The sequence below is a fragment of the Miniopterus natalensis genome, chromosome 1 (assembly GCF_054644295.1).
Source record: "Miniopterus natalensis isolate mMinNat1 chromosome 1, mMinNat1.hap1, whole genome shotgun sequence".
In the NCBI taxonomy this organism is placed as follows: domain Eukaryota; kingdom Metazoa; phylum Chordata; class Mammalia; order Chiroptera; family Miniopteridae; genus Miniopterus; species Miniopterus natalensis.
In genome coordinates, this window is record NC_142081.1 from 145432430 (window position 1) to 145448687 (window position 16258).

General features: G+C 34.0%; 1 protein-coding gene across 1 annotated transcript in view; it reads left to right on the forward strand.

Annotated features, from left to right (window-relative positions):
• Positions 1-16258, forward strand: part of STPG2 (sperm tail PG-rich repeat containing 2) — a 129905-nt gene that overhangs the window by 14578 nt on the left and 99069 nt on the right. Inside the window, exons 3-4 of the mRNA XM_016211203.2 lie at positions 4263-4424; positions 14330-14442. Of these exons, the coding sequence (XP_016066689.2) occupies positions 4263-4424; positions 14330-14442 (275 nt within the window). The remainder of the gene's footprint in view (positions 1-4262; positions 4425-14329; positions 14443-16258) is intronic.

Sequence of the window (16258 nt, forward strand, 5' to 3'; positions counted from 1 at the left end):
TAGAAACCGTAGTAATGGTTTTCAAATAATCAAAATTTGAGGAGGACTTCTGTTTAAATATGATTTAACTTTTTTGTAACTTATTTTTTTTGCAAAATTATTAAAGTCTGTTATTATAGATCCAATCTCATTAAACAGGAATTCTGATCTTATTAAAACAGTAATCAAGGAGTGAATTGGCTATTTAAGAATATAATTTGACTCATTTTTTAAAAAGAATACCTATATTATGTATTTCTTAAAAGCCGAATGAAGCTAAATAAGATGCAAACTAGAGATAGGCTCAGTTAATAGTGATTGTGAACAAATGACATGTGCACACCATATGAGAAAGATCTGTTGGTAAATCAGTGACTTAAAAAAATATTATCTGATCAATCAAATGCTAGCCACTATTATGAATCATCTTTGGAGTGACTGCATTATGACTGTTTATAGAAACTAGTATGATGGAATTTTACAGCTATTAGCCACTTGATAATATTCTGATTCTAGAGAATCTAGATTAGTGGCATGGAAGATATTTTCTAATGCCTTCTCTGCAATAAAAAATGTTTAAAACTAATCTGAACATAAAACCAGGCTTTTGCTAGTAAACCTACATAAATATCACTAGAAATGACCAAAATGTTATTCACAAAAATAATTAATCCTAAGCAGGCTCCAGAGGTTTACTTTTTCCTTGCAAAACGAATACCAGAATTTTTAGCTCATTTCAGAGGTACAAATTCTCCAGGAGCCTGTAAGCTTACACTTTTTTTTTTTTTTAAATTTTTGTTCAAAATATTACAGCTGTCCCTTTTTCTCCCCATTGACCCATTCCACCCCGCCCTCTCCCCCTCCCCAGTCCCTCACCACACCATTGTCTGTGTCCTTGGGTTATGCATATATGCATATAAGTTCTTTGGTTAATCTCTCACCCTCCACCCCCTCACCCACCCCAACTTCCCTCTGAGATTCGTCAGTCTGATCCATGCTTTCATGTCATTGAATCATTTCTGTTCATCAGTTTATTAAGTTCTTTAGATTCCACATATAAGTGAGATCATGTGATTTTGTCATTCTCTGCCTGGTTTATTTCACTTAGCGTAATATTCTCCAGGTCCATCCATGCTGTCTCATGCTCCAAGGGTATGAGATCCTTCTTCTTTACAGCTGCATAGTATTTCATGGTGTAAATGTCCCACAGCTTTTTTATCCACTCATCTACTGATGGGCACTTGGGCTGTTTCCAGATCTCAGCTATTGTAAATTGCGCTGCTATGAACATAGGGGTGCATATATTCTTTCTGATTAGTGTTTCAGGATTCTTAGGATGTATTGATTCCTATTCTAAAACTGAGTTTTGCATTTTCTTAGAGTGTTCCAAGTACAGTAAATTTTAGTTTGAGTTCGGAGTTAAAACTGACAACTATCATTGTAATTTTCTCTTACCTCTTTTACTAGAACTATGTTTTCAATCAAGAGCATTGGGTTTCAAAACTGTTCATATTAATACATATTTATCAAATAAGTATTAACTATAAAGTGCTTCTTCTAATTATTTCTTATTTTTTCTCTTCAATTTAGTGTAATGTAAAAGGAGGCCATAGTCTACAAAACCGGGAGAAACGTTTTAAGAAGTTTATTTCTGATAGTCCAGGACCAGGAAGCTATGATCTATCTTGTCCTAGAACCTTAGATACTGTGAAGAGAAAAGTACTAGAGGCTAAAGAGAATCTTCAATCAGTAGGTTGCAATTTTAAAGTATGCTTCTAATGACATTTCTTTTAGTTAAAGTAGAAAAGTTTCAGTGTTTTCTGTGATGTTAAGTACATTTAAAAAGCCTTACTATAAAAATTAGTAGGTTTATTTGTATCCATATTATAGTTATTTATAGTTAAATGAATACTTGATTTTATATACTTGAGTTTTTAACTGTATTGCCATCTGACTTCTTTTTTTCTCTTGATAAACCTATAGTCATTTCCAATATCTGTGGTGAATAGAAAGTAAGGGAGATTTTAGAAACCACCTGAATGGTTTGTTTACCTGTATATATGTTTACATATGAAACTCTGTTCAAGTAGTTAATAAAATCAATGAAATTTAACACATGATTCCTGAAATAGAAGAGCTTAACATTTAAATGGGAGAGATATATAGGGAGCTGTTAATGCAAGATGAAATGTGCACAGGTGCTAAGTGAATGACCTTGTAATTAAATGTCATAGGAATTTAAAGGAGGACTACTGTATTATGGGGAAATATAGTTTATAGAGGATTTATAGAGGAGGTTGGCTTTGAAGAATATGCATTTAGGCATGGAGAGCTAAGTGAGTGAAGATAGAGAAGTAGGATCTTATGGAAGACAATGAGAAGATAATTTGATTGGAATGAAGAATTTTTGTAGGGGACTAGCAGGTAATATGTATGAAAAGGTATGTCACTGTTATATAAATGAATAATTTTTATACCGAAGGCCTACCCCTTTGAAATAAATAATATAATCCAGCAGATTTTGGTCATGGTTTCTTTTGACTGTTTCCTTCTTCTCTTGCCATAACTTCTTCACATAGCTCATATTAATTAAATTTGAATTAGTTATCTTTTGTTTAGGGGATATATTTTAGGTTTCTGTACTCAGTTGAATAATGTCAGTGCAATGACAATGAGGTTAAGTTTTATAAGTGTATTTAAATATCCTCTGTTTCATGTGAGGGGACATGTAAATGTTTGTTTACTCATACAAAGGTTTATCAGACATTTTTTGAGTGACTATTAGTATTGGACATAATGCCAGGCACTGATAATATATAGAAGACAAATCACTGCTCTCTGGGATCTATAATTTTAATAGGAAAGTAATGAATGAATTCAGTACAAAAAAAGTTGATGAAATGATATTTAATAAACAAATATCATCATAAAATGTTTACTAGCAGCCCAAAGAAGAGAGCTTTTGGAGGGAATAGGGATATCACAGTGGAACTGCATCTTGAAGGAGTCACTAAGTAGTTAAAAAGAATTGTAAAAAAACACTCTGGCAGAGAAAACAACATGAATAAAGACTTTGTGGTATTTAACGGCATGGTATGTTCAGAGAAGAACAAAGTTCTTTGGAATACTTGGAGTATAGGATCTAAGGGAGAGTAGCAGAAATAGAAGCTGGAGAGGAGGTAGGGGCTGTATTTTGGAAAGTCTTGATATCATGCAAATAATTTTTGAAAGTATTGAGTAGAGGGAAGCCATTCAGTACTTCCCTGTTTTTATTTGGTAATCAGTCTCTTTAAGTATCACTGAAACTGCTTAATAGTTGTCTCTAATGATAAAATTTCAGCCAGTCATAGTATTTTTATAACATAATTATATATTGGGCATGTGTGCACCAAGTATAAAATCTATTATGTATGTATGTGTGTATTTAGAAACTATAAAGGATCAATATATTCTTAATAAGAAATTTCCAGATAATTAAATCATTTAAGTGTCTGTATTTTGATATATTTTATACTAGTATTTTTAATGTATGATACTCCTTCCTGTTTTTATTTAAATTATAAAATATTTTTCATTAAAGAAAATTTTGTAAAAAGGATAATCATCCTAAAATGCCTGACTCTAACATTGATATTCAGTTAATTTTTGCATAGCTCCTTTCAGTATTAAATCATGTATGTATATGACTTTATACACTTAGATAAAATTTCATGTAATTTATATAGCTGTAGTCATAAATTCAATTTTATATTTTTTATTTTCATTTAGCATTATGTCATAGACATTTTTCTTGCTACACAGTCTGCATAGTTAGGCTATTTATAAAGGGCATCAGTAATATGGAGATAAATCAGGAGCTGGGAAGGAATGAAATCAGGAAATATTACAGAAAATATTAAGTTTGATTTTGCATAGCAGATACCATGATAGCATAGTGCAAGTAATGTTGATTGTTACTGTAACTATAGGAATGAATGACTGTTTTTACTACTTACTTTACTAAGGAAGATAAATGAGCCAAGTGAAAAAGAGAGGGACTCCTTTTCTCTGAAGGTGGCTTTAATAGTAATAGTATGTATCATTGTGGTTTATACGGTAAGGTGAGACTTGAATTCATTCCCTTAAATTACTTTTATAGAACAAACATTTTTGGTTTATATTATAAAACTCACTAAGTCAATATTTAATTATTGCCGTTTGGTAAATTTTAATATTTGGTTCTTCATTTCTTCTCCTCTCTTTCTCTTGCCTTTGAGTAAATAATATAAAATGTTTTCTTACAGAAAACTTCAAGGTCACCTGCAGTTTTCAGAATTGCTGTTCCTTCAATTCCTTCTTATGGACGGTCATATGGGTATCATATTAATGATGATGACAGTATTAGAAAACATTCTCCACCTGCTAATGATAGCACACTGGGTCCAGCATACTATAAACCTCAATTTGTAAGTATAAGGCAATTGGAAAATTATTTATGATTATACATCTTTAGTTAACTGAAGTAACAAATAGACCCCCAAATCTTAGTGGCTTAATACAACAGAAATTTTTTCCCCCCTCAATCATATGGGCAACCCTTGTTAAGAGATTTTCCTCCATGTAGAGATTCAGGGACACAGGCATATTCCATTTGTGTTATTGTCTTCCCCTGAGGCCTTGTTGTCCTCTCCATCCATCTGGCAGAAGGCAAATGAGGATGGAGGACTGCTAGTGGGAGGTTTTTGTAGGCCAGGTCTGATGAGTTGAAGTTATGTCACATGGACACACTTAACTGCCAAGGAGGCTGGGACATAGAGTCTTACTCTATCTAGGAAGAAGAGGAAATAGGTTTAACCTACTAGAAGTCTCTGTTATAATGTATAATCATAGGCAATACATAGATATTCTTCCTGAATTTGAAAGTGAAGAAGAACACATTTTATTTGTAAAGGAATTTGAATCTGATAGTATATTATTTATTTCATAAATGATTATAAAAAACATAAGGAACTTCTGTTATTAAAATACCAAAGTTATTTGCCAGAGTTAAAGAAAGATTTCATTCATCCAGTTGAAATGTATGCGTTATCCATGATACAGATAGTAAATATAGATGGATGATATGTCTACTTTTTACTTAATTAGTAAGACTAAAATATATGATGCTTTAAATCTGTTGTATTTTCATACTTTTATGAGATCTAGAAGAAGTAATCTTAGTGAGGAAAATGGCAAAAGTTAAGCATAAATTTAAGGAGAGGTTGAGGAGACAACTTGGGCAGAGAATAGGTACTCTCAGGATTTGGCTTGACCTTCACTTGCAGTAGTTTTTTGTTTGTTTATGCCTCCAACTTTGGGCTTAGGCTGAAGCACCTTCAGAAACCATTTGTTTTGTGGCAATAGTTACACCAAGGCATTTTGGAGTCTTAGATCCTTTGAATTGTTAAGAGTTTTTTCTTAAAATATTTTTAGTGTAGTTTATATAATTACATATTTAATAGTACAAACATAACAGATACCCATGTACACTCCATCATATATAACACATAAAATTTTGTCATACTTGAATTAGATTTTAAAAATAAATATAGTAGTACAATTATTACCATACCCAGTATTCCTCCCTTCATTCTTCTCTTTTTTTTTTTTTTTAAATATATCTTTATTGATTTCAGAGAGAGGAAGGGAGAGGGAGAGAGAGAGATAGAAACATCAATGATAAGAGAGTCATTGATCGGTTGCAGCCTGCAACCCGGGCATGTGCCCTGACTGGGAATCGAACCCTGATTGCCTGGATCCTAGGTCGATGCTCAACTGCTGAGCCACGCCTGGCTGGGCTCTTCTCCTTTTGTTAAACACTAAATGTTACATACATACATATGTGTATATATATGTATGTGTATATATACATACATATATATATAGTTGTATGGTTTAGAAAATATAAGTAAATGGTATCATCTGGTATGTAAGTAGCTTACTGTTTCACTTAATGTTACATTTTCTAGATTTAACCATATATATATATATATATATATATATATATATATATATATTAGATCTAATTCATTCATTGTTTCCAGTTTGTAGTAAGTTTTTTAAAAATTAATTTATATTTTGTGATAGTTTTAGACTGAGAGAAAAATTACAAGAACAATACAAAGAATTCTTATATGTCATTCACTCAGACCCTGCAGTTAATACTTTATCACATTTGCTGTATCATTTTTTCTCCCTATACGTTTATATTATTATTTTTATTAAGAAATTAGAGAGTATGTTTAAGACATGATGTTCCTTCACCCCTAAATACTTCAATGTAAATTTCCCAAGAATAAGACATTCTCTTTTATAACCAGAATACAATGATCAAAATCAGGATATTTTCATTCATATAATACCATTATCTAATTTATAGATCTTTTGAAAATATTGCTTATTACCTCAATGGTCTTAAAATTTTTTTTGGTCCAGAGGTCAGTCTGGTATTACATAATGCACTCTTTGTCATGTCCCTTTAGAGTCTTAATTTGTAACAGTTCTTCAGTCTTCCTTTGTCTTCTATTACCTTGAATTTTTGAAGAGTACAGGCTATTTATTTTGTAGACTAAGTCTCAATTTTGGGGTTGTGTGTATTTTCTTGTGATTAGAATTAGTTTGTATATTTTCCAGGAATACTACAGAGCAATGTATCCTTCTCAGTGCATGACATAAAAAAGCACAGGTTGTAATTTATCCTGTAATCGGTGAAGTTAACTTGAAGTGATGTCTTCCAGTTTTATTTAATGTAAAGTTACTATTTTTCAAAATTTATAAATATTTTAGGGAAGTTACTTTAAGTATAAATAGATATTCTATTCTTTATCAAACTCATTAGTTTAACATCTATTGATGATGCTTGTATCAGTTTAACTGTGATGTTTATCAAATGGTGATTTTCAAACTTTTTCACATTTATTTGTTGCCATTTTACTATAAAGAAGAACTTTATCTTCTTTCTCATTTATGTTTTTATATCAGTATGGATTCAGAATTCCTGTTTTACTCAGAGTTTTATACTTTATTACTCGTTATTTATTTTGAGGTTAAATTACCTCAGATTTGACCCTTGGGAGGCCTTTCAAACTGCTGCTTGTGTCTTTTTTAGCATAGTTCCATCATTCTTTGAGCATTTCCTCACCTTCTGGCACAATAAGACATCTCAGGTTCACCTCATTTTTTCCCGTCTCAGCCTTGGAATCAGCCATTCCTTCAAGAAGCCCTACTTCCATTTAGAGGAAAATATTTCCAAACAAGATCAGTGCACCAGATACATGCATTGCTACTGGTTTGTCATTGCTTTTAGGCCGCCTCAGTGGACAAAGTCAGAAATATATACTTATTTCTTCTCTGTCTGTTAAAAATTGGAGTTTATACTGATACCTTCAATTCCAGTCCAGCTCCACAGTTTTATTCTAGTCTTTCCTTTTCCATATTTTAACTACCTTTTCCCACAGTGAGAAACCTGGCTCCGTTTTTTCTCAATATATTTGCTTATTTGCTTAATCCTATAAAACTCTGAAAGTAGATATAGGATTGCTAACCCATCACTGCAAAAAACAGACTTAAGAAAGTACAAAGCTCTATGTGACCTTGGGGCTGTACACAAGCAGGAAGTGAAGGCTAAGCAAACTTTAAAGTGCCTACTTCAGTGTTGCAGGTGTGCCTCAACACATGCACAGAGCACCTCTGCAAAGGTTGGGGATTTATTGGTTCAAGGCATCCAAGGAAGGAAACCTCTCTCCATCCATTACCTGACTACTCAGCTAACTAGTCTGAGACTTCAGTGGACATGCATGACGAATACAGAATTTAAAGAATTAGTCCAGGAAAATCACTAAACAAACGAACCAACAAAATCTCTTGGGGTGAGGGAGGTTCTGATTTCCAGAGTTGCCACACTCTATCATTTAAAATGTTCAGTATTCAATAAAAATGATGAGACATACAAGGAACAACAACAACAAAAATAATGTTAAACAATTCCCTCATCGCTGTTAACTTATATCTCAAAATGTTATTCTTTAAAATTATATTTTTATTTATACTATTTAGTTTTGAATAATATGTCATTTATTAGAAGGCCATAATAATGCCTCCAAGCTTCCCCAAATGTACAAAACCTTTTCCCAGCCCTGACCATTGTGGCTCAGTTGGCTGGGCGTCATCCTGTGCACCGAAAGGTTGCCAGTGCGATTCCCAGCCAGGGCACACGCCCGGGTTGCAGGCTCAATCCCTGGTACAGGGTATGCAGGAGATCGGTTTCTTTCTCTTTCTCTCTCCTTCTCTCTCTAAAATTCAATAAAAAAATCCCTAGCCAGTTTGGCTCAGTTTTTAGAGTGATGGTCCATGTACTCCTGGGTTCGATCCCAGCCAAGGGCACCTACCTCAGTTGCAGGCTTGGCCCTGTCATTCAGGGCACATGCGGGAGGAAGCCAGTTGATACGTCTCTCTCACATCGGTGTTTCTCTCTCTCTCTCTCCCTTTCACTCTCTCTGAAAAGCAATGGAAGAAATATCCTCAGGTGAGGAGCAAAAATAAATGAATAAGTAAATAGATAGATAAATAAATAAGTGAATGAATGCATACGTAAATAAAAATCAATGAAAAAATTTAAAAAATGAAACCAAAACCTTTTCACATATGGATAAACATTAGTTTGACACATAATATTTGATTTCATTCTGGCTAAATTATTATTAGTAGACCAAAATAAAATTTATCCCACAATTTTAATAAGTCCAATTTATTTGATGACTTACTTTGATAATTATTGAGTCAATACAACTTGTATTTATTAGAATAAAAATCTATATCTGTTTTAAGAAAACATATTACGTAAAAACATAGATTTACATATGAATTAAAGATGAAGTTCTTAATAATATTTAAGAAGATTCAATAAAGTTTAATTTGAATTGAATTGTGACATTTCCTGAAATCTCCATCTTGAATTTGAGAGCACTAGAGATAAGGTGGTAAAGCTCAGTAGCTGAAGGCTTTATTTTTTTTTCTTGCAGAAAAACACACACCGCAGGTATCTCACAGACTACTATGAAGCTGATAGTATAGTAATGTTAATTCAAATCTTATCCAAATTTCTTATAATACCATTCTTTAGCTGCTTTTTGAGATAATACTATATGTGGACTCAGTTTCCAGACATAGATATTAATAGAAAATTAAGAAAATAATCAAATACATGGGTAATTATAATGGTTCTTCCCTGGATGGGCGAATAACCCCTGCTGAAGGTATCTTCTATAGGTTAAATATATAAGCAACTCTGAAATTTAGAGTTGTATAAGACTCTAGCCAGTAAATGATGTTTTAGCTGTATTTAATATGTAAAGAGAAATTATATATAAAAATTGTTTTGTATAATATTTTGAATGATAAAATCTATGTTCTCTCTCTTTTTTTTGGTATGTGTTTATTTTTGTTTAAAATAAAATGTCCCTTTTTCTCCCCAGTGACACATTCCACCCCTCCCCAGTCCCTCTCCACACCATTGTCTGTGTCCTTGGGTTGTGTATCTCTCTCTCTTTTTTTAAAAGAGCCTAAGTAATCATTAGAAATTTAGCTTTCAGAGGTGGATTTCACAAGCAAAGTTTGCAGTTGGAATTATGACACTGACATATTTGCTAATGGTAACATGCTGGGAACTACCTGTGTTCTGAGACACTGGAAAGCAGTCCATTAGTGTTTAAATTGATGCACTTTGAGACTTTCAATTCTTCATAAATTCTATTTCCATACTTAATTATGGAAACGACTTGGGGGAAAAGTTGCATAGCCACTTCTTCATTTGTTTCATTGTCATTGGGAGTGACAGTTAGTAATTCTTCTTCAAGTTATGTTACAACATTCACTTAAAATAATGCAGCTCCATGCTGAGTTTGCTTCAATTAACTCATATTTTGTTTGCTAATGATTTTCCAAGTTGACAATGACCTTGAAGTTGGTATTGTCAACACTTCTTGACATAAAGAGAGTATGATTTAGAGTTAAGAGTGCATCAATTTATTTTTCATTTTCTGCCTGTATTTTAAAAAGGCTTTTGAATTACATTTTAGATAGAACATTTACCTGAGTACTGCAGAGGTTAGTGAGTTAAGTGCTTGTCCTTTCTCATGGCTTAAGTAAAACAAATTTTAGTGTATACACAGGAAAAGGAATCTGCTAACATCTTGAATGGTGTGTGTGTATATGTATGCATAATCTTTCCTTCTATTGGATTACCTTAAAAATTGTTAACAGTTGAACCACAAAATCACAATAACATGAATTAACCTGAAGAAAGCTTCTTGGGCATTATTTTGCTCAAGGTCCTGAAGTGCTGTGTTAAAAGAATTAATATAAAACCTTAACTTGTATTTTTTTAGGCTATAAAAATATGATGTAAAAGATGATTTATTAAAACACTCTGTTTTAGGCCCTCGCCAGTTTGGCTCAGTGGTTAAAGTGTTGGACCTCAGGCTGAAGGATCTTGGGTTCAGTTCTGGTCAAGGGCATGTATCTGGGTTGCAGGCTCGATCCCTGCCCTGGTTGGGGCTCGAGTGGGAGGCAGCCAATCGATGTGTTTCTCTCACATCGATGTTTCTCTCTCTCTCCCCCTTCCACTCCCTCTGAAAAGCAATGGGAAAAATATCCTCAGGTGAGGATTAAAAAACAACAGCAACAATGAATCCCACCAAAAAACCAAAAAAAACCACTCTGTTTTAAAGTATTGTTTTTTTAAAGAAATATATAGGCTTTAGTAAATCAATATATTAGATATGCTTCTGCTTGAAATAAATATAAAATATATTTAACACAGCTATATAATATTAGAGTTCTACATTTGTGTACTTTACTAGTGATTATGCCTAAAATCTGCACAATTATGCAGATCTGCACAAATCTGCACAATTATGAAATTCTGCTTTATTTCTAAGTAAAAATAAAATACAACACAAATGAGAAATTTTGCTCTTTCTACCATCAAAAATGTATGTGTACTTTAAAATTCATGCCTATTTCAAATGGTAATTCCATTTGAAGGATGGTCTAGTGCATTTACTTTAACAAAAGAAAGTATTGTGTGGCTCAACATTCTTTTCCTGAAGCTCTGTAAGGTGCAGCCAACATTGGAGTTGTCACTGAACCAAAGGATCAGGCTGCTTTTCAGCTACTCTAGTGGATGCCATGGTTTCTTCCAGTACCTCTCTACTACCATCTGCTGCTCTCTTGGACATGTCAGGTTGTGCAGTTTTTTCTACGCTGCTCTGCTAGGTGTTACAGCTTTTGTCTCTGCACTCCAGACCCAAAGCCTTTGGATGATCTGACTGCCTTATTTCCTTTTGTGTTATACTCAGGAGGGTCAAAGCAGTATATATGCTATGTGTTATAGAGATTGGTGGGATAGCTCTTTCAAGTTTTATTCATAGCTCCGTTCCTCCTAGGACTGACAAGGGTCTGGGCTGGGAATCATGCTATTCACTGGACAACCTACTTATAATAGTAATAATGCTGCTACTGCTAATAGTGCTACTAATAACACTACTACTACTAATAGTGCTTTACAGTGTTGTAGCTTCATAGTGTGTTAAAGCTAAATGTCTGTAGTGAAGAGAGGAAAATACCTTTCTGCTCTTTGGGTTACAATTCATTGGAAGGGATCTGCATATCCATAATCTAAGCACACTGAGACCACTTACAGTGCTGGGAATATTCCTAGTGAAAATAAGAACTCATTCTTTCTATTTATGTAACAGGTTTTCCCAAGCTTCATTAGATTGTGGTATAAAGAGAGTCAAAGTTATGTTAGTAACTCATATATGTATGTTGTCTCCTATTGATGTAGATGGCCTCTAGCCTTCTGCAAAGTTCCCCCTTTCCAGGTGTTTATAGAAGGCATCAGAGGCTCTCTCAGCAATGCTCCTGAACAAGTCTGTTTCCGCTGAGACAGCTACTGCTCCACCAGACATGTCAGTCTTTTTCCAGATGGGGCTCTCTGCTGGGCATTTCCACCAATGCACTTGATCACAACTAAAGCTGTGTGCTGAGCTGGGGAAGGTTGGAGGGGTAATGCTGTTCTTTCTTTGTGTCATTTTCTATTAGAGTGGTCTGTAAGTAGCACTGATATTTACTGGTGTTTTTATGAAACAGGTCCTTTAGATTTTTATCATAGCCCCTTTGCACTCTATAGGACACAGGCATAAATCTAGTGGGGACTGTCCAATAGGAGGCAAATTCATCCAACAAAAAATACTCAGTATTTAGCATTGCCACTCTTGACACTAAGATTTTCTTACTAGGGGAGGGTCATGATTAGCTGCTTCCCATAGGATTAATTTTCACATTCACCTTCTGGTTGGTTTGCTCTATTTGTTCACCAGACATTCTGAAACATGTCTGAATCTTACTTGGACATAGCTGGTAACACTCGTTTCTCAGCTCAAACATCCTCCATCACCCTAAGCAAGGAACAAGCAAGGGGATTTATTAAAGTCAAAGCAGGGGAAACCTTTAGAAAAACTATAATTCCATTTCTCTGTGAGATTGCAGCTATGAAAAAAGAATCAGCAAGGTCCCATTTCACTTCATGCAAACATCAAAGTTCTGATTGTGTTGACCCCTGTTTACTTCTTTAAGATCAGGAGGGTATAGAGGGAAAGTTTAGTTTTATTGTGTTTGCATTTTATGACATCTGAGGGCTAGTTGTTAGTGGTGTGTTCTAGGAACACATAGTAGGAAATTTTAGTGCTGTGCCAGTTTCATTTTGGATTTTGTTGTGGCGTTCCGAAGCTTTCCGGAATGATACCTTCCTAACTAGAAAGTCTGTGTTTATTAGGGGCTAATGGCAGTGCTTCAATATATGTCCACCCATCCGTACCAGGAATAGAGTGGGTGATAGCACTCTTTCATCACTTCATGTAATGACACTGGTGTACATCTCCAAAGGTATTAGTAGTTTTGGGAATTGCTGCCTACTCAATACCCCAAAGTCCATCCTTATTTGCAGTTTTTGTCTTTCTGGGGACATTAAGAGGGTTCAGCTGATGTTCTTTTCACATGTAGTAAGGTTTTTTCTGGTTCTAGTCTCTGCTGTGCTATGTTTTTCAGAAATTCCTCAGGATTTTGGAATGTGAATGATACCTTCTTTTAGTTTTAGCACTGATAATTTGTGTCTGCTTTATATACTTCTTTTGAAATTTTGTGGGAGTGGGGCAAATACAGGTTTGAATAATCATTTAAAACGACTTATCGTTTTTTTAATCAAATATTGCTATTATTATTTATAATGGTAATAGAGATTGGGTCTATTGTTCTAGAATAGTAATAGTCACCTAGAACTACTGATGCACTATTTTATGCAGTTAAACTATCAGTTTATGTTATGGGGATTTTATTCAATATCATATATATCAATTACTTTAATAATTCAAGCTCATTTTAAACTGATTTTTATAAATGTGAATTTAAGATAAATAGGCTAGAATTCACCTTTCACCATCAGTTAAAACGTGGAATTTTTAAAATATTCTTAAATGATTGCTCAATTTAGAGAGTACGAGGTCAACAGAAGAGAATTGTTGTAAGAGAAGCCACTGTTCTTATATTATACTTTGTTATTTTATTAGTTTTTATTGAAACCACATGCTTTAACTTCTCTAAAGTGAACTTTTTATGGGTCATACTTAATTTTAATATCTATTATAGTGCATATAAAGGAAAGGTGATTATTGATTTCTTATGTCACAAATAATTTCTTTGGTGTTAAAAGATTGATCTTGACCTCAGCATTAATAATAAAATGAAATGGGGGTGGTGTTTAATTTATTGTCACATATTTGTTACTCTTTGAAAACTTTATATGAATATATTATAGTTTTAAATACCAGGTAATTAGAAGTTATTTAATATCTGTTGGTGATGTTTGAATTTTAATTTAATTTCTTGAAAGGAATATAGTTTCTATTTAATTAAGGTCATTTTTAATAGACTTTTCCATTCTTTAAGTCATACAATTCTGCCCTCCCTCCCTTTTTTAAATGACAAGGAACTCATTTTCTTTGCCCTTAAGGTTTTAGGTTGCTAAATGTACTGCCAAGAGCAAAGCCGTTCTTACTGGCTGAGGACATGCTAGAACTAGAGGCATTTCTTTAGGATTCCTGGCTGACTCAGGTGTGCAATGAACACAGCAGTAATAACTTACCTTCAGACCTAGCATTTATCCATGAAACCCCCTTGACCAAGGTTACCCTTGCTTTAGCTTTAGACTTAACAGTTAAAATTTATTTCATGACTTATTTAAACTATATCTCATCTTGACTTTTTGTTTTAATAGGATTTTTCCAGTGCAACTTTAAAATACAAGGGAATACATTTTGGCAAATCTTCGGGAAGACTACAGTTACCTATAAAGTCAGGGCCTGGTCCTGGACAGTATGATATAGCCCAGTAAGTAGAAAAAAGTATATCTTTAATATAGTTTTTTACTATATCCTAATAATTTAGACTTGCCTATGCTGTTTGTTATAAAGGAAAAACCAGTATAAAAACTCCAAGAAGTATTATATTTTGGAATAACCTATATGAAAATGATTGCTTTTTGTGAGCCTGATCCTGTGCTACCCCGACTTACATATATTCCCTCATTTAATCTTTACCCGTCTTCCTGTAGTTACTATTGTGATGCACGGGTTGAAGAGAATAAATAACATATTCAAGATCATGTAGCTATTAAGTGGCAGAGCTAGACTTTAACTAAGGCCTGTTCAATTATATAGCTCATGTATCTTAAGTGCTAAAATGTACTGTCTTTAATTATAAACCGACAAAAGATCAGAGAAAATATAAAAGAAATTGACCGGGGATTCTTCATTTTATCCCTGGCCCTGGTTATTCTTCACCACATAGATTTAGAAGGCACTCTCAGTGTGGATCAGTGCCATCACGGTAGGTTGGAGGTAATAATAATGAAATTTAACTAGGAAATAAATTTCTAGTAAAATAGCTCTGTTTTTATTTTCTCCCACTTTTATAGTAAGGCCTTAGACAAGAGTCTGTGGAAGACAAAATTGAGTAACAAATACCATATTGTCCTCAGAATCTACCATTTTTCTTTTTTTAATCCTCAACCAATTAAATATCTTCAACCAAGGGGATATATAGATATCTTTTTTCTGTTGCTTTTCACAGAGAGTGGAGGGGGGGGAGAGAGAGAGACATTGATGCGAGAGAGACATCAATTGGTTGCCTTTTGCACCCACCCCGACCAGGGCTGGGGTTGAGCCTGCAACTGAAGTACTGCCCTTGGCCGGAACTGGACCCAGGACCCTCCTGTCTGCCGGCCGACACTCTAACCACTAAGCCAATTGGCTAGGGCAGAATCTACCTTTCCCCCCCATCATTATTATTTTTTTAACAGGATTCTGGTTATCTGTGTGATTCTTTCTCTCTCATAGAATGAGTTTTCTTGCAAGAAGTCCCACAGTGATTACCTATCCAGTTGGTTTGCTAGATCTACTCAGAGACATCTATATGCCGGTGGTAGATACAGCTTAGGCTCTTGTTGGATACCCCAGCTACTGTTTCTTCATTGAACAAATATTGTTTGAAATCTTGCTAAGTGCTAGTATTAAACTTAGTAACTGAGAATGAAAAGAATAAAACATGGTCGTTGTTTTGGGGAATTTATACTCTATTGTCCTTTTCACTGTTCATTCTCCTAATATGAGATATATACTTTGTATATTTTTTTTTAATTTTAAAATTGAACTTGAGACCTTTCAGTCCACAGGCGATGCTTAACCACTGAGCCAAATCAGCTAGGACTACACTTCGTAATTTTATTCTTTTAGTAGTTACACTAGAACTTTAACATGTATATTTAGCCTAATGGGGTCCAAACTTAATATCTTTGTCATTCTTCCAAAAAAAAAGAAAGTCTATCCAATGCTTTAACTCTGCTCATTCCCTTGACGTGTGCTTTCGTTATTTAGTATCCTAATCTTATCCTCATCTTCTTCCAGTTTGCTTGGTTTCTATCTATCTCTTTAATCTGCCTGCCTGTCTGCCTGCCACTTTTACTGAGGTTTAATTGACATAAAGCAAAATTAACCTTTTTGCAGGTATGTAGTTTTATGACGATTGTTTTCCATTCATTCCACTGTACTTCTGACTAAGTATCAGACATAACCAGGACTCTCTCTGGTCATGTGGCTCTGATTTTATGTGGTGGTATTTTTATAACAGCTCTTTTTACTCCTTCAAC